General features: G+C 40.1%; 1 protein-coding gene across 1 annotated transcript in view; it reads left to right on the forward strand.

Moving 5' to 3' along the window:
- LOC127620733 (dmX-like protein 1) overlaps positions 1–23,631 on the forward strand; it is a 51,174-nt gene that overhangs the window by 656 nt on the left and 26,887 nt on the right. The window contains 17 exon segments of the mRNA XM_052093936.1: positions 371–491; positions 692–817; positions 8,668–8,742; positions 8,826–8,904; positions 8,995–9,118; positions 9,202–9,268; positions 9,379–9,557; positions 9,631–9,832; positions 11,518–11,686; positions 11,867–12,119; positions 12,121–12,340; positions 17,577–18,252; positions 19,902–20,023; positions 20,114–20,203; positions 21,142–21,229; positions 21,312–21,431; positions 21,619–21,843. Of these exon segments, the coding sequence (XP_051949896.1) occupies positions 405–491; positions 692–817; positions 8,668–8,742; positions 8,826–8,904; positions 8,995–9,118; positions 9,202–9,268; positions 9,379–9,557; positions 9,631–9,832; positions 11,518–11,686; positions 11,867–12,119; positions 12,121–12,340; positions 17,577–18,252; positions 19,902–20,023; positions 20,114–20,203; positions 21,142–21,229; positions 21,312–21,431; positions 21,619–21,843 (2,902 nt within the window). The 5' untranslated portion in view covers positions 371–404.

Below are 23,631 nucleotides of genomic sequence, written 5' to 3' on the forward strand. Positions count from 1 at the left end.
AGTAAAATATATATATGTATATATATATATATATATACACACACACACACACACACACACTCATACATACACTGTTTATTGTGTATATGTGAAAGATTATGTGTTAAATAGGACTGTAGTTTGCTGGGATCTGGTTTAGATGAGCGTGGTCTTAGAAGTGATTTCTGTCCACTGTATATTCTTTTTAAATCTGTACTTCATGGTGAAAAGCTGTAAAAATCACACATTTCTTCAGTAATCGAATGCTTTAAATGTGTGTATACAGCAGTTTAGATCTAATGAAGGCAGATTTGACAGTAGCTCAATGATAGTTATTGGTTTTGTCTTCTGCTCTCCATCAGTCACTGATTCTCCATGTTTTTTGTTTCAGGGGTTCGAGTTGAATCTCAAGTGTGCCAAAAACAATGAACCTCCATCAGGTGCTCACAGGGGCCGTGAACCCCGGAGACAACTGCTTCTCTGTGGGACGCATCAACAACCAGCCTTTCACGGTAAAAAAGCATCCAGAAATACTGTGTAGATGTTCATGGACCGCATTCGGCTGTGTTTCTGGGTTCCTGTTCAACATGCTCGATTTACTCTGTGTGTCTAGTGTAGGGATGTCATGACTGATATACATGTTTTATTTGCTCACAGTGTTTGATTGGAGAAAATATGTCAAACTTGAGCAGTTGTTGTTGTCTTGTAACAGGCGTACGCCTCTGGCTGTGACATTGTCATTCTTGGCAGTAACTTTGAGCGGATCCAGATCATCCCTGGAGCCAAACACGGTAACATACAGGTGGGCTGTGTGGACTGCTCACTGCAGGGGGGACAGGTAAGACAGACAGAAGTTCTTCTTCGTTCAGGGGTAAAAAGAAGTTAGAAACAGCCGAGCAATGGTATATTGTTTGTGAACAATTAAACAATGACTTTACGCCTCATTCTATGAGTAGAATTCACATGAGGTCAGTAAAAGAAGCTGTTTTAACCACTCAGTGATGATTTAAAGTAATATATATGCAGAAGAAAATGTTTAATTTGTCTCGTTTACATTATGAATTCATTAACATGCTATACGCGGCCATAACATGCACCGATTACACTGTTAGTGTCATTTCTGAACGCCATTAACAGCAATTATCCTCAAAGTAGGCGGAGCTTCAGGCCACACCTACCTATGACGTGGACCAATGGGAGTAAGAAGATGTTTAGCAGCCGGTTAGAAGTTTTCCTAAAAGTTTGCCCAGGCGAGCGGTTACGAACCACCGAAACAACACAGAAACACCGTCTTTTTGACCAGATGTTGTTCTAAATGACGTCACACACGTCCGTCCGTCCAATTTCGTTTGAAGTATATTTGGGCCTTTATTTTATATCTGTTGTTCACATCAGACAAGTCAAACTCTTGAAAGAATGACATTGTAATTTGGAAAAGACTTGTTTAATTCGTGTGTTGATATTGATCTTGATTGAATAATGAAAATTATACGGCTGTCAAATCTGAAACTCTTTTAAGCTCATTAACTGTGTTTCCATCCAAGGATTTGTTTGCCAAAAAAGTTTAGTGCATCAAAATTAAGCTGATGGAAATGCTAATTATTGCTAATATTTAACAAGTGTCAACATAATATTTTCCGTTTAACTTTAGTGCATAAATCCTATGTCGGCAGGTCAAATGTCACTTGTTTGGAAACGGTTTTTTTTTTAGAATAATGGCATTAACGCAAAACATTTAGTGTCACATGACAGCGTTCACATCACAACGAGGTTCTAAGTTGTTTGGTGCCCTGGGCGACACCTGCTTCAACACGCCCCCAGTGCTGTCGACCGAGGGGGGCGGGGCGGTGATTCAAAACGAGAACGTCCCCAGTGCTGACGACCGAGGGGAGCGGTGATTCAAAACGTCAACCGAGGGGAGTGGGGCGGTGACTCTGAACCAGAACGCCCCAGTGCTGTCGAGAGGGGAGCGGGGCAGTGATTCAAAACGTCGACCGAGGGGGGCGGGGCGGTGACTCTGAACCAGAACGCCCCCGGTGCTGTCGACCAAGGGGAGCGGGGCATTGATTCTGAAGGGGAGTGTGATGCCCATGACGCTCAGTCGCCCATGTTTAAATCCGCCACTGAACATAGCAGAGAGGAACACTTGGAGTGATGAGGAGACTCGAGTTTTCCTCAATGACATTACCTTTATTCGTGAGGAAGTTTTTCCAGGCTTTTTATAGACGGCGCGTTCCCGAGCTGGTAAATATTATGCCCTGTTAAAATAACCCATTTTATATTAATCCAGTCCGATTGACTTGTAGGCTACAGATAATAAAAGGAATGTCAAAAGAGATATGGAGGGAGTAATTATCTTAAATGAATATAAATAAATCATAACCAATGTACCAAGACAGATAAATAAAGGCATTAATAACAGAGTTATATGGGGTCGTATTATACCAAAAGTTATATAAAGACACTGAAATTCACATTACACAACATTGTGTAGCTTGAGCAGAGAGAAAGTTTTTTTTTTAAAGTTTTGATGTGTTGTTCGGACACACCCTGTGTTTCGCAACACGTTTTACAGCAGGAGGACTAAAATGACAATGTGAACGGTCTGTCTATATTATAATGTAATTATATTATAGAGTGTAATATAGGACTACAGGCTCACTATAATGCCACCTGTTCTGTTGTATTTGTCCAGGATTTACAATTCAATTTCTACTAATAATCCCAGATACAGACACACATACTTCTCCATTTCGACATCGTCTAATTATGTGCAATTAAAATGACCGTAAGAAAATGGGATATTAGTTGCGTTTAGTATTCATGATATTCACTCATTGACTTTCATTAGCTGTGAGGATCAAACACTGATGATAGTCATCTGTCTATGATGTCTGCTCTGGTCATGTGTTTAGTAATAGTTTTGGTTTGTAATAAACATTGTGGGGAAGTTGGGGAAGTTCTGATATGTTTTTTGCCATGAGTCACGTCTGCATTGCTGTAGCGTCAGGAATAAATGGCTGATAGTGTCAGATTCACTGACCTGCGCTTCATCTATAGCTGAATACAGAAGTTAATCATGTGTATAATTAGTGCCGACTTCTCACAAAAGAACCGCTGGCATCGTTTACCTGCTGCATCTCAAACACTGTTTATAACTGACTGCAGACCTGTGCGTTTGTGCAGCTCAGCGGTTTCATTTAAAATAATCATTATCGGTCATTTCATGGACTGGGGAGCAAAATTTCAGTCTATTTCAGCAGTTCCCAAATGGTGCTGTTATCTCGGGGTGCACAAGAAAATATTTGTTACAAAATGTCCAATTCACTCACAAAAATGATAAATGTAATGAGAAGGCTTTAAGAGTAAACCTGTTCTGCATCACCACAAAGAGACATTATCTTTGCTATTTATAACTTGATATATGTGAATCATTTAGTCATTATCAGTTGCATTTGGAAATTGGTGGCAAAAACTTGCATTTGGTCATTCTAGTTAAAAATGCCATTATGCCGCTGGTTATTATTAGCAAGTTTAGGTGAGAGAGCATGGCAGTTGTCAAAGGTAAGCTGGGATATCCAGTCTTAAGTTTTGGATTCAGTCTAAACCTTTTTCTATTTGTCTTGTTTTCATGTCCTCCACACTTATATACACCGATCAGCCACAACATTAAAAGCACCTGTCTAATATTGTGTAGGTCCCCCTCGTGCCCCCAAAACAGTGCCAACCTGCATCTCAGAACAGCATTCAGAGATTATACTCTTCAGCACAATTATACAGAGGGGTTACCTGAGATACTGTAGACTTTACCAGTTCAAACCAGTCTGACCATTCTCTGTTGATCTCTCTCATCAACAAGAACTGCACCTCACTGGATGTTTATTGTTTTTGGCGCCATTCTGAGTAAATTCTAAAGACTGTTGTGTGTGAAAATCCCAGAATTACTCAAACCAGCCCGTCTACACAATATTAGGCAGGTGGTTTTAATGTTGTGGCTGGTCGGTGTATATCTATGTATTCTTTGTATATCTTTGTTTATTTTGGTTTGATATGGTCTTTAAATAGGCAATATGAACAAATTGAGTATTTTAAAAACAATAATTTATAGTTCACTGTATTTAAGAAAGATATAAGAACTAAAATCATGAATGACAAGTCTGAATTTGTCTTTAGTGACCCGGGACCTGATTCCACCTCTTATTTTTTGGAGTTATGCCCACACCACTTTAGTATTCCTCAACATTTCTCTTCTGAAACGATTAACTAAACAAAAAAGCTACATTGAAGAAATATATATAATTTGTATTAATTAATTGGGCGTTTGGACGATGTAATTGAATATCGACAATGTCTTAAAATCTCCCGATGTCGATGGTGACACTCGTTGACAGACGATGATGGACAATATCAGGAAATGGCAAAACCGTGGATCTGGGAAGTCCCCAGATATATTAAAGAGTAGCCCAGAGTGTGAAATTAGCACCCACAACCCGCCAAATGCGACCAAGCTTCTTATTCACAAGCTCCTCGTCCAAATGCAGGTGCACGGGTTGACCTGTAAGACATCTCTGAGTAACACATGACAAGTAATGCTGTTAAACACAAAGACAAACACACTTTATTATATTTTTAAGAACAGTGCCTGTGTCTGATGTTTGCAAGAATAGTGTCGAGTATGATGTAAATGACCTCAGACATCCCAGGAGGTGCTGTGAATTTAGTTCGCTTTATTTACATGGAAAAGTTCACGGGTAACATGCATTGTGAACGCAACTCTGCAGATTCCCTCAAATATATCTTTGTATTAAAGAAACAAACATGCATGGCCGTGGGAAGAGGTTTTAAGTTGGGGGTGCTGTAGTGGGAGGTGCATTTTTTTTGCGTCAGGTGGACACCTCTTAATAATAGTCTAATAATAAAGTAAACTCACATCAATAAGAACCAAACATATTTATCTTGTAACCAGACTCCGTTGCACACAGCCAGACACATACAAATAGCCAAGACAGTTAAACATGTCCAAAAGGTTGTTAGCACAGGCAGCTGACAGGCAGCGGACAAGAACATATTCACAACAAAAGCAGATATTTATATTTTTAACAGCACATATATATTATTTAAACTTCCTCTCTGTCAGTGCTAGACACACACTCACAGAACACAGCTAATGAGAATAATTCAGCCTATGCATAATTAAAATGGTCCACAGGCTGAAAGCGCTACCTAAAATATCCAAATATAGGCACATTTTCACTTTTTCAAAAGCCGAATTTGCACAGCACACAATAATATAACCAAATACATTTTTGCAGCAAAATTATCAGTGTGAAATTAATGCGTAATTTATGTGACGTTAAACTGCTCATCGTAAGCTCATAATAAACCAAACGCTTTACCTTGAGCAGGGAGCCCGTTACATTACTCCAAATGTGGCTTAGGCTCAGGAGTTGAGTATATAAAGTCTCTCATGAGGGAATGGATGTCCAAAGCGTTCAAAATGTCTGTGTGGACATTCATTAGGGACAAGTGTGTGAGTCTCTTCTGTGTCATGGTGGACCTTAACCATGTTTTTAATCGGCGCAAGTTGGAAAATGATCGCTCGGATGAGGCTACTGATATAGGCAAACACAGACACAATTGTATGAGCTTTTCAGCCTCAGTAAACAGAGTTCTCGTTTGAGGATGGAGCTTAGATAGGCACGATGCTACATCTCTCACTGTGCTACATTGAGATTCTCTGGTGACATCGCAAAGCATTTTAAGCTGCAGATTAAGGCGGTCTGTGTCCAGCTCCTTGGGAAGCTGAAGGGGCTCCAAATCAACAGTTCCTCCTCCTGCTGCCACTATTACTGCTCTCTCTGGCTCGCTGCTAGTGTCATACTCTCTTGATCAAACCGTCTATTCAGCTCCGCTGACACCAAGTCAACAGCCTGGTAAAACTCATGTCGCCAAATCACTGTTGCTGAGTTGTGCGCCACTGCTTCTGGTTCCGTGGTTTGGCTAAAGCGGCCCGGGTTCTGCTCACTCTTATGATGGTGTCTGGCATTTTCAGGTCCATCTCTGAGGCACATGCTTCAACCTTGTGGACCACCTCCTCTACAATGTCATCATCACGAGCGCGGCTATGCGATCTTTGAGCACATTTAGCATTCAAGTGCACCAAGGGCACTTGCTTTGGAGCTTTGCAGGCTCCGGGCCACTGCCTCGCAGGGTTCGAACAGTGCTTGGCAACAGAGAAGACCGAAAAATGTTCTCCCTTTTCGGGCTTGGTTCCACAGTCCCCCAATCTTTGATCTGCTATCCCCTCTGAGACTCTTCTTGTCATCTTTCAGCGAATTGAGTGTAACCAGAAGAGTACTGTAAGAGAAACAGACGCGTTTGATGGCTGTGGTGCAGACGCACCATCTCGTCGGGCAAAGGCCTAGGATGTTAACCGCAACCTCATCACAACCGAAAAGCGACTCAAAAAGCTGTTTACGCTTTGGCGATTCTCCAATTACAGTAGCAACACCTCGTACAAAGTTTAAAGTATCAGCCACAAGTCTCACTTCACTTGCAACTTCTTGAAGCACCAAGTCCAGCTGTGGTTGTTACAGTGTACATACATTGACTGAGGGCACAATTCTTTGAGGTGAGCCTGCACTCCTGAAAAGCACCGGATATATTACTGGCTCCATCAAAGCAGTATGCTACAAGGCGTTCGATTGGAATGTTCAGTCTCAAAAACACATCCTTGATGCAGGAGAAAAGAGTTTGTCCAGTGCTGTCCTGTGCATTATAAAATCCTAAAAATAAACAGTGAGACTCCAGGCTGCCGTCAACAAATTGCAAATTACATGAGAACTGCTCTGTTGTGCTCACGTCAGTAGTCCCATCAGCTGTTAATCCATAAAATCTGGATTCCGATGAACGGGCTGACAATATCCCTCTGAATAGCATGGGCAAACTGTTGGATAATTTCACTTTGTATGGTGTTGGACATCCAGTTGTCTCTTCTCATCACCCACTCTCGTTCTTTAGGGAGATCATAGGTGCGTTCCATCATCAGTTCAGTAAAGGATTCCATCACGTGTGGTGTCACCCCTGAACGGTATCCCCTTGCTGCCCAGGAATCTGATGGATCTAAACAGTAGTTCCAAAACATGTCGATCGGTCCCCTGCTGTTCGGCAAGAGCAGCAGACAGGAGGGCATTGATAGGCACATTACCCAAAGCAGCGCGTCTTTGAACTGAATCCATGTGTAACTTTGATCGTTCATGTTCCTTAAATTTTGCAGTGGCTTTACGCCAGTTTCCAAAGCCGCCTGACACAAATAGGTTGTCTGCCCTAAAACTGTCTGGATTGATAAGTTTTGTTTCTATTGCTTTCAGACAAGTAAAACACAAAACTCGATTGGTCTCAGTCACGTAATGCAGCCACTTCCATTTGTTAAACCAAGCTGGTGTGAATGCACGACTGAAAGTTTCTGTTCCAAAATGTCTACTAGGAAAAACAAAGTTAGATGGCTGGAAAGGCTCCTCAAATGCAGCTAGCGTAGCTAAATCCACCACCATGAGCGGCGGGCTCATGAGGGTCATTACCGCGAGGTCTCTGAGGCAAAACTAGCAGGCCTACTAGGTGCTGCTGGTGAAGAGCTGGTCGGTGTCGGGATGCTTTCCTGTATTCTCTGGACTTCCGTTGTGCTCTTTTTAGAAGCTGGTGAACAAAAGAAATCCAAAATTCGTTTCTGTGCCATTATGATATGTAGATACCTTCACTGTTGCAACGGTTGCAACGTGACGTCAGTTGACATTGACAATGATGCTTTGCGTTATTTTAATTATTAATAATTGTTTAGTTTTGCTCAAAACTTCCTCAAAACTTCCTCATGCTTAAAACTTCTTAGGTTAATAACAACCAGGAGCATTTAAAATATTTTTTAATATGTTTATTTATTTATTTTTTGCATCTGTCAGAGAGTGCTGTAATGTCTACATTTTCCAACGGGGGGTGCTGCAGCACATGCAGCACCCCTACTTCCCACGGCCCTGTAAACATGAAAGTGATTCAATCATAAAATAATACAAGACAACGTTCAAGTGACTCGCCTCAATCCAGGTGGCGGAGGACGAATCTCAGTTGCCTCTGCGTCTGAGACTGTCAATCCGCGTATCTGATCACGTGACTTGTTGAGTGTGTTACCGTGGAGAAGTAGCGCGTGTGGAGGCTTCACGCTATTCTCCGCGGCATCCACGCACAACTCACCACACGCCCCACCGAGAGCGAGAACCACATTATAGCAACCACGAGGAGGTTACCCCATGTGACTCTACCCTCCCTAGCAACCGGCCCAATTTGGTTGCTAAGGAGACCTGGCTGGAGTCACTCAGCACGACCTGGATTCAAACTCACGACTGATGCATGAGAAACAAACATGATTGATATTGATTAGGAAAATTAGAATATGAAACAAGTGCTAATTTTGTGATTTGAGCAGAGTGAATGGGAAACATTTTGTTGAGCTAAATATTTTCCAGGGGGACAAATTAAATAACAAAATGACAATGTCAAAACACAGATCTCACCTCTCTGTAGTCACCTGTCTCCATCAGCTCTCCATCACACCGAGTTTAATCCACTCTGTTTAAAATCTTGGAAACTTCTCATTCGATTTAAAGCTTCAATGTCTAAATCTTTTGATTCCAACAGATTGCAGCATCTTACGGGAACATTGTCTGTCTGTTTGAGCCAGTGGAGGTCAGTCCACAAGGAAAAGCACAAAAAGTGAGTTTCTACTGGACAAAACATGTTCTGTTTTGAAATGTACAGTTCTTTGTGATGTTATTGGTTGTGGTTGTGCTCATCAGAAACTGAACTATCAGTGGCAGAAGAGCGGGCAGTTCATGTTGCAGTCAGCAGCTCACATCCTGACGTGGCACCCCAGCGGTACGTCATCACCTGTGTCGGTATAAAAAGCGTTTGACTTCTTCTGTGTGAGATACATGCCTCACCTGTCTCCTGTAATGCTGTTTGCAGGTACGTGTCTCCTGACGGGCTCGGCGTGTCTGCAGTTGTGGTGCAATGTGCATGTCAGCTCTGATACTGCAGAGGAAACGCAGACTGATCCGCAGAGCTCCTGGAGATGCATCTGGCACTGCAAGTGTGTGTTCATTCATAACATCACGCTGAATTTCACCGGTTTTGTGTTACATACTCCAGTCAAATCTCTCATTCCCATTACAGGACTGCTGCTCCAACACACTTCATCAAGTTCTCACCGGATGGAGAGTTTTTCGCGACTGCAGGACAGGTGTGTTTTCTGTGTGTCTGGTGTATGCTCGCTCACGAGTGTTTCACACTAGAGCATGTGTATCGTTCAGCATTGAAGTAAGATTAGTTTGATGGATTGTCTTGTTTCAGGATGACTGTCTGGTGAAGGTGTGGTACAGCACCAGTAAATGGCAGGCGGACGTCACCAGACTGTTCACCCCTCTCGACACGGGCTCCGTGTCAGAGATCAACTTCTTGTTTATTTACCTGGCTCACCCTCGCTCCGTCACCGGCTTCTCCTGGAGGAACATCAGCAAGTACCTGCCCAGGTGAGTTCAGGTGTGAGAGACGCTCTTGCACACGTGTGACGTGTTCACTGACCGCTGTGTGTTTCTCGTCCAGAGGTGCGGTGTGCAACGTCCTGCTCACCTGCTGCAAAGACAGCGTGTGTCGACTGTGGGCTGAAACACTTTTGCCTAGCGACTGTCTGCTGTCTGGAGTCAGACACAATCAAAACAAGAACATTAGTAGTGACGTCCTCAAACCAAACAACATGAAGAAGTCCTCCAGCAACAGCCAGAACCAGAATCAGAACCCACTGGAGGTGAGATGCTGAACTGAGCTTTTAAATACACTATCATTTATTTGATGAATGCATTTAATGTGCCGTTTATAGATTGTGTTATTTAGCACATCATAAATGCATTAAAGCAGAGCTTCTCGACTGGTCTGTTCTGATAGTTTGAAGTACTTAGCATTGTAAAACAGTGCGAAGTAAGGGATAATGTACAGTCAGCCGGTTGTTATCGCAAAATAAACCCTGACAGGATGATCAGGACCCCGACGCAACTCTTTGACGCACTCTTTACACTGCTAAATGGTCTGCTCTAATATAGCGCTTTTTTAACATTAGCGGTATTCAAAGCGCTTTACACTGTGACTCATTCACTCACACACCAATGGCGGCAGAGCTGCATGTAAGGTGCTAGCCTGCCATTGGGAGCAACTTGGAGTTCAGTGTCTTGCCCAAGGACACTTCGGCATGTGGAGTCATGTGGGCCGGGAATCGAACCGCCGACCCTGCGATTAGCAGCCGACCCGCTCTATCACCTGAGCCACAGCCGCCCATTACCCGCTACTAACCAACATGAAACATCGATTTGGGTTTAAATGATTTCATTAGTTTACTTGTAGAGATTGCAGAGTGAAATGAGAAGTTGGAAGGATGACTTGCAATATCCTGATGGCCGTTCTGTACGCCTGGCGCAGTAATTATTAAATGCACGTCTGATCGCAGTTATTTGATTTAACCGCGATTATTGTGCACTTCAAATTCCAATCATATTTTAATGTCCAATTAAGGGCGTTTAAGCAAATATAGAAATGCCATGAATGCCGCGTTTATGTGTCTCATTCTGTTGAACTCCAAGCGTCTCAATGATCCGCACAGCGGACATCATGAATTGCACGTGAAGATTAACCGCTTCTCAAGTGCTCTGATGTGCACGCTGTCTGCAGAGGTTCATGCCAAACTTCTGCATAAATATAAACAAGGTGTCCACCTTATTTTGCAACGTGGAAGCAAGCAGGCGGCTGCATTTCTGGCGAGTGTGACAAAGTTCCGTTGTCATTAGCCTCAATGTAAATAACTAGAATTATATTAATACAAGAATTTAGTGATATGGGCTAATAAACTATCACACAACCACAGGATGTACTGCAGAATAATGTCTTAACTTTGGATCATATTCTAACTTCAGCATTTATAGTAAAAGAGTAATAAATCATTCACTTGTTGCGGTGTTGTTTTATTGAAGAGACGATAATCAAATCTGAGGTTATCGCTGCCAAAGGAGGATCAACCAGTTATTAAACCCAAGGGTTCACTTACTTTCTCCACAGCACTGTGAATGTTTAATAGGGTGTGTTCAATAAAGACATGAACGATTATAATTGTTTTGGGTGTTGTTAGTTTAAGCACATTGTGTTTGTCTATAAGATGAGATCACATTTAATGACCAATTCATGCAAGAAACCAGCTCATTCCAAAGGGTTCACATACTTTTTCTTGGCACTGTACAAACAGTGCTGAATTTCATTAGTCACAAATGGTAGAAGCATTTAAAACGCTGCAATAGAAGTTGAGTTCTGGACGTTTGGTCATAGAAATATCTTGGAAATCTACTAGTGTCCGAACTCTGATTTTAGGACTGTATTTGGACGTCCTGAAGTAAAGCAGTCGAACGCATGAAGATGATTTGTGAAGAGTCACTTTGTGTTTTCTGACAGTTGAATCTGAAGCACTCGTGGAGAGAGGAGGTGAGGTGTTTGTCTCAGTTGTCGTATACCGGCCCCCTGCCCCAACAACAGAACAAACACTACACACACCGCGCCAACATCCTGCACGCCAACTCGCTCTGCCATTTCCACATCGCCGCCAGCATCAACCCAGCCACAGGTAACATCGATGTATAAGTGCCTAGCATGACTAATTATGAATTAACAGAATATTTTAACTGTGCATGATGGAATGGTTCTTAAATTGTAACACTAGAATAATAATGGCCTTGATCTACTGTGTGACGTCTGTCTGAATTGTTCCTTTTGCAGTGAATGTAACAGGAATGTTTGTGTGCAGATATTCCTCTGCTGCCCTCCATCTCCTCTATGAGCGGCTGTGATGAGGAGGAACCGGGCGGTTCGTTCACCGTTCACTGGCTCAACAACAAAGAGCTGCACCTGACGCTGAGTATGGAGGTGTTTCTACAGCAGCTGAGGAGCAGCGCAGAGCAGAGCGACACCATCGAGAATGGTAAGCACTCCTCACACCTGTACGCTGACTTATCGGCGTCTGATGATTCACACGAGTCAAACATAAGGAACCTCTTTGTTCCCCACAGATGTTGATGACGGGAACGGTGCAGATAACGCAGGTGTGAGCTCCGTCTCTCTCCCCGCAGCAGCTGTAGATCATCAGGTCGATGTGCTGCTGAGCGACTGGAACAGAGCAGCTGACATGCTCTTCAGCATCCACCCGATGGACGGATCACTGCTGGTGTGGCACGTCGACTGGTTGGATGAATATCAGCCCGGAATGTTCCGCCAGGCACAGGTACAGGACACAGACTCCTCACAGCAGACACAATCATGTTCATTACAGCAGAACTGTGTTGATATTCCACAGATATTCTGATTAGGTTTAGTTCTACATCTCTAATACTAAAGTTTTAAACTTCTGTTAATTTAATGCCATTAATTCAGCTCAAGCCAGAGCATGGAAAACCTGTAAATGTCAGGTCATTTTAAATGTGTTTTCCAAGCATGAAAATGTCTAATGTCGAAATGTCTAATTTATCTGACGTTTAAAATGAAAAAATTGGCGTGTTGTCTAAAAAGAAAGAAACCCTCGGAAAACAGTCAAAATAAACATTGTGTTTTTAAATGGTAAATGGTCTGCACTTATATAGCACTTTTTTTAACCTTAGAGGTTACCAAAGCACTTTACATTGTGATTCATTCACCCATACACACACACACACACATACACACACACACACACACACACACACACACACACACTCACCAATGGTGGCAGAGCTGCATGTAAGGTGGTAGTCTGCCATTGGGGGTAACTTGGGGTTCAGTGTCTTACCCAAGGTCACTTCGGCATGTGGAGTCATGTTGTGGGGCGGGAATCAAACCATCAACCCTGCGATTAGCAGCCGACCCGCTCTACCACCTGAACCACAGCCGCCCCAAGTGGCCCATTTAAAATATTTCAACAGCTAAATTCGGCTGAAAAGGGGGCATTTATCTGCAACGTACTTGACTTGCATTAGCATCATTGAAGGCTACATTAAATATAGAATATAGCAGGACCCTAATAGCCTGTTCTAAATTTAAATCAGCAACATAATGTAAGAGTTCATCACCTAAATGATTGGTCTTGGGTCAAGCTTGTGTAGAGTAGAATAGGGCTAGGCGATAGGACAATGTAATCGGATATTGAGAATATCTGACAAATGACCCCAATATCGATTGTGACAGTCATAGACAGACTGGAAAATGATAAAGTTGGAGCTGGGACGTTGACAAACATATAAAATAGTAGTAATGGTTGACTGATATGGGTTTTTAATAGCCTATGCCGATATCCAGAGAGCAGGGTGGTCGATGCAATGCCGATATATCACACAATTTATTATAGTAGATAGCATAAGCAAAACAACAACTCTTATTTAGATCAATATTAAATATTATCTTGTATTTTAAGTGCTAGATCGCAGTTTCTTCTGATTTCTGTTTAAGTCATAACATTTTTGTAATTTATTTGCACACGAAGAAGTTGTTAAAATATTAGGAAGAAGGACACACCAGTACACACAGTAGTCCAGCAACCATGGCTGACACGTGCGCATAATTAATAGCATTTTCTCACAAAAGGCCGAATTAAATCAATTGTGCGTACAGTGCATAGTGAATATGACATTTACATATAACACACGTGAAGCGCTTTAACTTGAAAAGTTGCACTCGCGCGCTCGTGCGGATCCAGAACGAACATCTACGGACGGTTTAAACGGACTGGATTGCCACAGACTGACCATCATGTGAATTAGAGGAACTTTTGATCCTGATTCTGCATGATTGGATATATGCGCTTCAGAGGAAGATATTAGGAGAGCGTTTATATGTGTATATTTGCACACTGTATATACTAGTAGTTTTATTATATTTGCCTTTTATCATTAGACAAGACAGTTAAAGTTACAGGGAACTGTTGAGGAGAGACTGATAGGTTATGTGTTTTAGAGATAAATAAATGAGCGCTGCACAGGACGCTGGATCTGCTGAAGTTGTATGAGGTTGGTTTATTACATCTGTTTAAACGAGATATGTGTATATTAGCAGACGGTATATTTGATATTAGTGTTATTGATATTTGCCTTTTATCATTAGATAAGACAGTTACAGGGAACTGTTGAGGAGAGAGATGGAGAATGAAATCGATGAACACTTTAACATTGAGCTCAGACGCGTCTGCCGCGACTCTGATATGCGGACCGTTTACATTACATTTATGCATTTGGCAGATGCTTTTATCCAAAGTGACTTACAGTGCACTTATTACAGGGACAATCCCCCCGGAGCAACCTGGAGTTAAGTGTCTTACTCAAGGACACAATGGTGGTGACTGTGGGGATCAAACCAGCAACCTTCTGAGTACCAATGTATTATACAGAGCACTTATTACAGGGACAATCCCCCCGGAGCAACCTGGAGTTAAGAGTCTTACTCAAGAACACAATGGTGGTGACTGTGGGGATTGAACCAGCAACCTCCTGAGTACCAATGTCTTATACAGAGCACTTATTACAGGGACAATCCCCCCGGAGCAACCTGGAGTTAAGTGCCTTGCTCAAGGACACAATGGTGGTGACTGTGGGGATCAAACCAGCAACCTCCTGATTACCAGTTATGTGCTTTAGCCCACTACGCCACCACCACTCCATTTTAAATGACATTGTGTTGCACTCCGGTCTATTATTGTAGTAACACGATGGCATGTAACAACAAAACGAACTGTGATTCTCTGTCCCCTAAGAAATAAAATCGCCCAAATGGGGAAATTTATCGGCCATTGTGGATAATTAAAAAAAATCTGAATTTCGGCCAAATTATCGGGCTCGGCGATATATCGGTCAACCACTAAATGGACTCACAATAGTTAGTGTGCACTTTTTTTTTTATACTAATCAAATGATTAAACTGTTAAATAGAGTACGGATTAAAGGGGCCGGTTGCGTGTCCATTTTCACTGCCGACACTTTCTCTGAAAACATTAAATATTTTCCATAGCTGCTATACGCTACTGTCTAGACAAGCGTATTCACCTTCTCCGAGGTTAAAAGCATCGTGGAATGAAATAACATGACCAGCTGAAACTAATATTAACCAAGATGAATAAAAGCCATACAAATGTGAAGTTCATTGATAGTTCATTGATAGTTCAAATGATAACAAAAGGAACCTTATTGTAAAATGTTTCCAAAATATAGTTTTTGTTTATGTTGCATTTACTAAGTACAACCTCAATGTAAAGTGTTAGCCTGCATGTGATAACACTAGATCAGAAGCTACTCATGCATAATATAACATTAAAGTTTCACAACAACACAGCATACAGCAGTAATGAAATGTGCTTTAAATGTTCCTCTGTCGATACATTCAGCCGTAACCACACACACATCTCCTCAGCATTTACTGTATCAGCAGCATGGACCCGAATCACACGGGTCTTGTGTCATACGGCCCACACCAGAGAACAAACGGTCACTTATTTGCAAATGTTTCAGAAGTTCATGGAATTAAATATGCAGGGTCTTGCAAAAGTAGTCAGACCCCTGACCTATTCTCTCGTATTACCCAATTACAAATGGTACACTGAAATTTCATTCTGATTGATATTTTATTTTAAAACACTGAAACTCAAAATCAATTATTGTTAAGTAACATTGGTTTTATGTTGTATAAAATAATATATATATATATATAAAATTTAAATATCTTGCTTGCATAAGTATTCAACCCCTGTGCTGTGGAAGTTGCCAGGTTACACTGATGAAAGAAATTGCCCTAACGAGGACACAATTACATGACCATTGGCATCCACATGTGAATCATTAAAGCTGCAATCACATTTTCTGGATTAATACCCATTGTTGAAGGATTATTGGTCAGGCTGTGAATCTTAAGGAAAATGAAGACCAAAGTGTGGCACAAACCTAACATTTCCTATGCCCCAAGACACCCCATCCCTACTGTTAAGTATGGTGGTGGCAGCATCATGCTGTGGGGATGCTTCTCATCAGCAGGGACTGGGCATCTTAGAATTGAAGGAATAATGGATGGAGCGAAGTATAGGGAAAACCTGCTTCACCTTTCAGCATGACAATGATCCCAAGCACAAGGCTAAAACAACATTGGAGTGGCTCAAGAACATAAAGATAAATGTCCTATAGTGGTCAAGTCCTATTGAGAATCTGTGGCACTATTTGAAAATTGCAGTCCACAAGTGTCACCCAACCAACCTGGAGCAAATCTGCCAAGAAGAACAGGCCAAAATCACTTCATCAATGTGTGCAAAGCTGGTACATAAGTACCCCAAAAAACTTAGAGCACCTATTATGGTTTTTCAAATGTGACCTTTCATGTAGTGTGTTATTGAGCTGTTTGTGAATGTAAAAAAGTCAGCAAAATTTCACAAATCAAATTACAGGACAAATGGAGTTATTGACTCTTAAATGAAAGAACTGATTCTGAACACCTGAAATGAGTCGTTAGTAACTCCAGATCTACTTCCTGCACTAACCTACGTCATTTGGTAACACAAAACCCACCTCTGGTCTTCATTGGCTGCTCACAAACAGCTTTGACCCGCCCTCAAACACGACACTAAGCACTAGACCAATCACAACAGATTGGGGCATCTGTCCAATCAGAGCAGAGTATGCTCTCTGAAAGGAGGAGTTTAGAATGGACCAATCAGAGCAGAGTATGCTCTCTGAAAGGAGGAGTTTAGAATGAATGCTTTAGAATGGACCAATCAGAGCAGAGTATGCTCTCTGAAAGGCGGAGTTTAGAATGAATGCTTTAGAATGGACCAATCAGAGCAGAGTATGCTCTCTGAAAGGAGGAGTTTAGAATGAATGCTTTAGAACGGACCAATCAGAGCAGAGTATGCTCTCTGAAAGGAGGAGTTTAGAATGAATGCTTTAGAACGGACCAATCAGAGCAGAGTATGCTCTCTGAAAGGAGGAGTTTAGAATGAACGCTTTAGAACAGATCATTGAATGAGTTGTTTTTGACACTGAGGATAAAAAGGTTAAATTATGAGCAAATTAAAGTGTTTTTTGAGCTTGGATGCATGTAAATCTATTGTTTGAGTCTGTTAAAACACAATTAGTCACATTTAAAAATCATAATAGGTGCTCTATAAAGCAGTTAATGCAGCAAAAGGTGGCTTAACCACATATCAATGTGTGGAGCTTGAATACTTATGCAAGCAAGATATTAAAGTTTTTTATTTTTCAAACAAATATTTCCCAACAAAAAATACAATTAATTAAATCCGATCACCAACAATGATTGAAAAAAAAAAATTGTCATTTTCTCCATGATTTTATTTAGTTTTATTTTATTTTGTAGTGCACATTTATAGTTTCAGTTTAGTTTTCATTTTATTTTAGTTAACGAAAAAAAAACCGTCACTGCTAGTTTTTGTCTTGGCAATAATTTTCGTTAATGACGGGGCCGCCTCTGTTAAATGGGCACATTTTCTTTTTCAGGTTTCCTTTGTGTCACGGATTCCCGTGGCATTCCCCACCGGAGACGCCAACTCTCTGAGCCGTAGCGTAGTCATGTACGCCTGCAACAGAAACGTGGAGCTGGCGATTCAGCACGGACGTCAGCGACCCGCAGGTCTGCCGCACTCCTCCTCTATGCTGATTGGCTTGTGTCAAAATAAACCCGCCTCTAACAGCCTGCGTCTCAGCATCTTCACCCCGAACGTTCTGATGATCTCCAAACACGCAGACGGCTCCCTCAACCAATGGGCCGTCAGCTTCGCCGAAGACTCCGCCTTTTCCACGGTGCTCAGTGTGTCTCATAAGTCACGGTACTGCGGGCACCGGTTTCACCTGAACGACCTGGCGTGTCACTCTCAGCTGCCGCTGCTGCTCACCACGTCACACCACAACGCCCTGAGGACACCTGACGGGGGCACCGCTCTCACCTGCTCGCCTGGCATTACCACCTCATCTCACAGGAGCAGAGTGTCATCTGGCGGTGTCTCTCAGGACCCAAACGCGATCTACAGCGAGCTGATCCTGTGGCGGGTGGATCCGGTCGGACCGCTGTCGTTCTCAGGCGGCGTGTCAGAACTCGCCCGGATCAACTCTCTGCACGCGTCGGCGTTCTCTAACGTGGCCTGGCTGCCCACACTCATCCCCAGCAACTGTCTCGGTGAGCACGCACCTCAGAAATATTGTGGCATTATAGAAATATTTCATCCAAAAATTATAATTCTCCCTTAAACTTGTATGACTTTCTTCAGCAGAACACAAACAAAAGATATCTTGAAGGATACATGAGGTGTTTTTGTCCATACAGTGGAAGTCAACGGGGTCCAACACTTTCAGGTGTTAAAGGTGATCCGTACGACTCTCCTGGTTTATGTCTTCTGAAGTGATACAATCAGTCCAAAACTGAAGTCCTTAATCACAATAAATCTTGACTTTGTTATTTTTGGAGCTTGAAAGTGTTAGACCCCATTAACAACTTAACACTGTATGGACAAAAACCTCCATACAAAAGTTTAGAATGAACGCTTTAGAACGGACCAATCGGAGCAGAGTATGCTGTCTGAAAGGAGGAGTTTAGAATGAACCAATCAGAGCAGAGTATGCTCTCTGAACGGCGGAGTTTAGAATGAACCAATCAGAGCAGAGTATGCTCTCTGAAAGGCGGAGTTTAGAATGAACCAATCAGAGCAGAGTATGCTCTCTGAACGGCGGAGTTTAGAATGAACCAATCAGAGCAGAGTATGCTCTCTGAAAGGCGGAGTTTAGAATGAACCAATCAGAGCAGAGTATGCTCTCTGAACGGCGGAGTTTAGAATGAACCAATCAGAGCAGAGTATGCTCTCTGAACGGCGGAGTTTAGAATGAACCAATCAGAGCAGAGTATGCTCTCTGAAAGGCGGAGTTTAGAATGAACCAATCAGAGCAGAGTATGCTCTCTGAAAGGCGGAGTTTAGAATGAACCAATCAGAGCAGAGTATGCTCTCTGAAAGGCGGAGTTTAGAATGAACCAATCAGAGCAGAGTATGCTCTCTGAAAGGCGGAGTTTAGAATGAACCAATCAGAGCAGAGTATGCTCCCTGAAAGGAGGAGTTTAGAATGAATGCTTTAGAATGGACCAATCGGAGCAGAGTATGCTCTCTGAAAGGAGGAGTTTAGAATGAATGCTTTAGAACGGACCAATCAGAGTCGTTTTTTACACTGAGGAAAAAAAGTTAATGCTGCAATTTAAATTACAAGCAAATTAAAGTGTTTTTGACCTGGAGATGCATGTAAATCTATTGTATAAGTCCTTTAAAACACAATTTGACATAATAGGTGCTCTATAAAATAATAAAAAAGGCATGTCTTGACCCCTTTAAATAAATTATATTTACCATAAAGTAAATTAAATGATTTTTAATCTCAAATGCTCTTGCGTCCTGACGTTTTGTTTGCAGTGATTTGGTTCTCAGTGATCATTAGATTCTCATTAGTGTAATTACAGTAATGAAAGTCACCCAGCATTATTTTTGAAAATGCACAGTGGAAACATCTGGTTTCTTCTAGAATGTTGTCTAATTCAGCCTGACAGTGTTCATTGAATAAAAGAAAGAGTACAGTACAGGAGAAAGCCCTCATGTGCGTTCAGATTATTTGTGATATTTTCAGAAGTTGCTGTCTACAGCATACAATATTCATAAATATGTGTTCAGCTTTCATAAATATTTACTGTGTTTAAAAGTTTAATTGGTAAAATGCTCACACGTAATTCCTGTTTAGTTTCAGCTGATGGGAAGTTACTGTAGCTCATAATTCATGTGTTTCCCTCAGGTGTGTATGGAAACTCACCCAGTGCCTGTTTCATCGCCAGTGACGGGCACTCGCTCCGACTCTATCAGGCTGTTATTGAAGCCAAAAAACTGCTGAGCGAACTTTCTAACCCGGACATCTCTGTAAGAAACATCCCCGTTCAGTATAATCAGGTTTTATATAAACATGTATAATAGTAGAATCATGCATGTGTATCATGTCTTATTTTTCAGAAATATGTTGGAGAAGTGTTTAATATCATCAGTCAACAATCTACGGCCAGACCGGGCTGCATCATTGAGCTGGATGCCATCACTGACTTTGTTCGTATAAGATCCACAGCATGTGCACACTGTGTCCTAAACAGACATCATCCAAAAAAGACATGAGAGAGAGAAAAAAAATTTTTGAGAAAAAAAAGAGAAAAAATATATTAAGAGAGAGAAAAAATTTAAAGGAAAAAATATTTTGATAAAAAACCTTTTTAAACAGAAAAATATATTTTTAGAGAGAGAAAAAAATATTTTTATAGAAAAAAAAAATGAGAGAAACTTTTTTAAAGGGAAAAAGATTGAGGAAATAAATATTTTTAGAGAGAGAAAATATATTAAGAGAGAGAGAAAAATTAAAGGAAAAAATATTTTGATAAAAAAAACCTTTTTAAACCGAAAAATATATTTTTAGAGAGAGAAAAAATATTTTAAAGAGAAAAAAATTCTAATTTTATAAAGAAAAATTATTTTTTATAGAAAAAAAAATTAGAGAGAAAAAAAAGAGAAAAATATTTTTAGAGAGAAAAACTATATTGAGAGAAAAAATTTAAAGGAAAAAATCTTTTGATAAAAAAAACTTTTTAAACCGAAAAATATATTTTTAGAGAGAGAAAAAATATTTTAAGAGATAAAAAAACATTTTAAAGAGAAAAATATATATAATTGTATAGAGAAGATAAATTTAAGCAAACAAATTTGACAAAAAAAAAAAAACATTTTAAATGAAAAAATAAATATTTTGAGAGTTTTTTTTTGTTTGTTTTTTTTTTAAAAAAAAAACAGAATTTTATACAGAGAAACAAGTTTTTGTAGGACATAGACACTACATAGGAAGTACTACGACACCTTTAGTTCATAGTGCGGTTCAGGTCATCCGTACAGTCACAAACGATGAGGACCTTGTTTTAAGTTTTAGCCCTTAATCTGTTTTAAATCTACGTTTTACTCCAGTGGTATTTGTGTGACACTCTCTGTCTCTGTCTTCACAGCAGGGGAAGGAGACGCAGCTGCTGCATGTGTTTGAAGAAGACCTGATCTTGGGAAATGAGAAAGCAGAAGATTGTTCGCAGGAGTCTGGTGGGAAACATTTCTCTCTGATAACATCACAGTGTTTATTGTGTTTCTGTGTGATTATAATGAACTCTTGTCCTTCACTCAGTTCCCAGTCAGACCATCTTCTCAGCCCGGTTCTTTCTGGTGGTGGTGGAGTTCACACAGAACGGCAGATCACTGCTGCATATGTGGCATCTACATCTAGATGCAGTTCCCGTCATTATGGGTTTGTTATGGATTTTTTATCCTCTAATAAATGCAATAAAGCCAACATGAATATGCAGAATGATGAATAGTGCACAATAAGACCAGGAGCATTTTAGGGCAGCAAATGGGGTCAAATTTGATTTCATGTTTACTTGAAACATTTCACTGTATCCATCAGTTGAGCAGACTTGTTTCTATTCTTTCAGAGGAAGCTCGTTGTCCTGTAGAGAGAGCGACGGTGTCTCCATCACCTGTCAACAGTGCACAGTTTAACTTTGATACGGTCGGCTCACCGTCCACCCAGAGATCAAAACTGAACACGTCCAACCTCCAGAGTGCCTGTCGTCTCACGCTCACAAACATGAAGGTTTTCAGTCAGGAGCTTGATCTACCTGAGGGTGTGGAAGTCATACGTGTGACACCTGCTGCAGGTGACCGTACAGTACATATTGTACACTTGAGTACCGTGCATTTAAATGCTTGAAATGAGACTAAATTATGCATATGTTTGAATTTGCAGAGCTCAAATATTAGATGTTTATGGTTTTACTTGTAGTTTAACTATGGTTTTACTATAGTAATAGTGTGGTAACTCTTTAAAATAAGGCTCATTTGTAAACAACTATAATTAACATGAACTAACAATGAATAAGACTTTTACTGCATATTAATCTTTATTAATGTTCATAATGATTTTTAAATCATAAGTTGTATATGTTAACATTAGTTGTACTATGAACTAACATTAACAATGAAAATTAAAAATGATTAATAACAAAGATGAATAAATACCGTAAATAATATTTTGTTCATAGTTAATGATACATTAAGCATTAACTAATGTTAACATATGTAACCTTATATAAAGTGCTAGCAATATTGTAGACTCTAGTAACCATAGTTTTAGGCCGAAAACATGGATTTACTGTAGTAATATTGTAGTAATTATGATTGTTTAGGCTAACAATTTTTTACAATTATTTTATATATATATATATATATATATATATATATATATGTTTTAAGGAAATCATTGTTTTACTATAGTAATATTGTAGTAATTATGAAAAGGAAGTTTTAATGCAGTGGTTTTACTATAGATTAACCATGGTTAATGATGAACAATCTTTGGTCACTACATAATTCCCATTCTTCCACGTGTGTTATTTCATACATTGAGGGTTTTATATGGTCATGGAATTCTGGAAATATCAGGGAAATTTTCAATTGTGATTTCCAGACCTGGAACTAGATTAGAGGACAGGGCAGGAATTTTCTTTCAGAAATAGTTTTTTGTTCCCTTGCAATAAATGTACCATGGTTTTACTATAGTAATATTGTAGTAATTATGATTGTTTAGGCTAAAAAAACTTTTTCATTATTATTATTATTATTATCTATCTATCTATCATATATATATATATATATATATATATATATATATATATATATATATGTATATATATATATATATAGGCTGTCGATTTAATTCAGATGTGTTAATTCAGTGCGATTAATTTGACAAAAAATAACGCGTTAAAACAATTAAGGCAATTAATCGCACCATAATAAGGAAGATTCCAGAGAAATGCTTGTAGTACCACCTGTTTACTCCAGGGGGCAGTAAGTGACACTTCAGCTGTGTGAGCAACACACAGTTTATACAGTGAACAAACACTTCAGCAGAACAACACAAACATGTGTTACATTCTTGCGTTCAAAACACTTGATGGAGCTCAAATCTGAACTAAGAGATCTCAACATGAGTTTAAAGATGAAACTTTATTTAATGACACAGTGATCTAAATATTTTATGTTTATCTCTCAACGCACCCGAGACGCTAAACAAGCATGTCTGACGCAGGTGTTCATTGACGGTCCTTAAACAAGACTCTCATAATAAATCTCTGATTGATAAATTCACTTGTGTAATGGATTACTGTGAACTGTGTGTCAATGATTGACTTATGATCAATAATATGATAATAATCAATACATTGTATTATAAAGATGCTTTTATATTGTCTTCTCAATGATGAACTCTTCTGCTACAGGAATGTAATGCATTTTAATTATCTGAATATTTTATATTTATATATATATAATTTTTAAATATTTAAAGATAACTATGTATAATTATATATTGATATAAATATGTATAATCGTTATATATTGAATTATTGTTATATGAGGGACTTTCTCAGCAAATATTTGTTTAT

The sequence above is a fragment of the Xyrauchen texanus genome, chromosome 27 (assembly GCF_025860055.1).
Source record: "Xyrauchen texanus isolate HMW12.3.18 chromosome 27, RBS_HiC_50CHRs, whole genome shotgun sequence".
In the NCBI taxonomy this organism is placed as follows: domain Eukaryota; kingdom Metazoa; phylum Chordata; class Actinopteri; order Cypriniformes; family Catostomidae; genus Xyrauchen; species Xyrauchen texanus.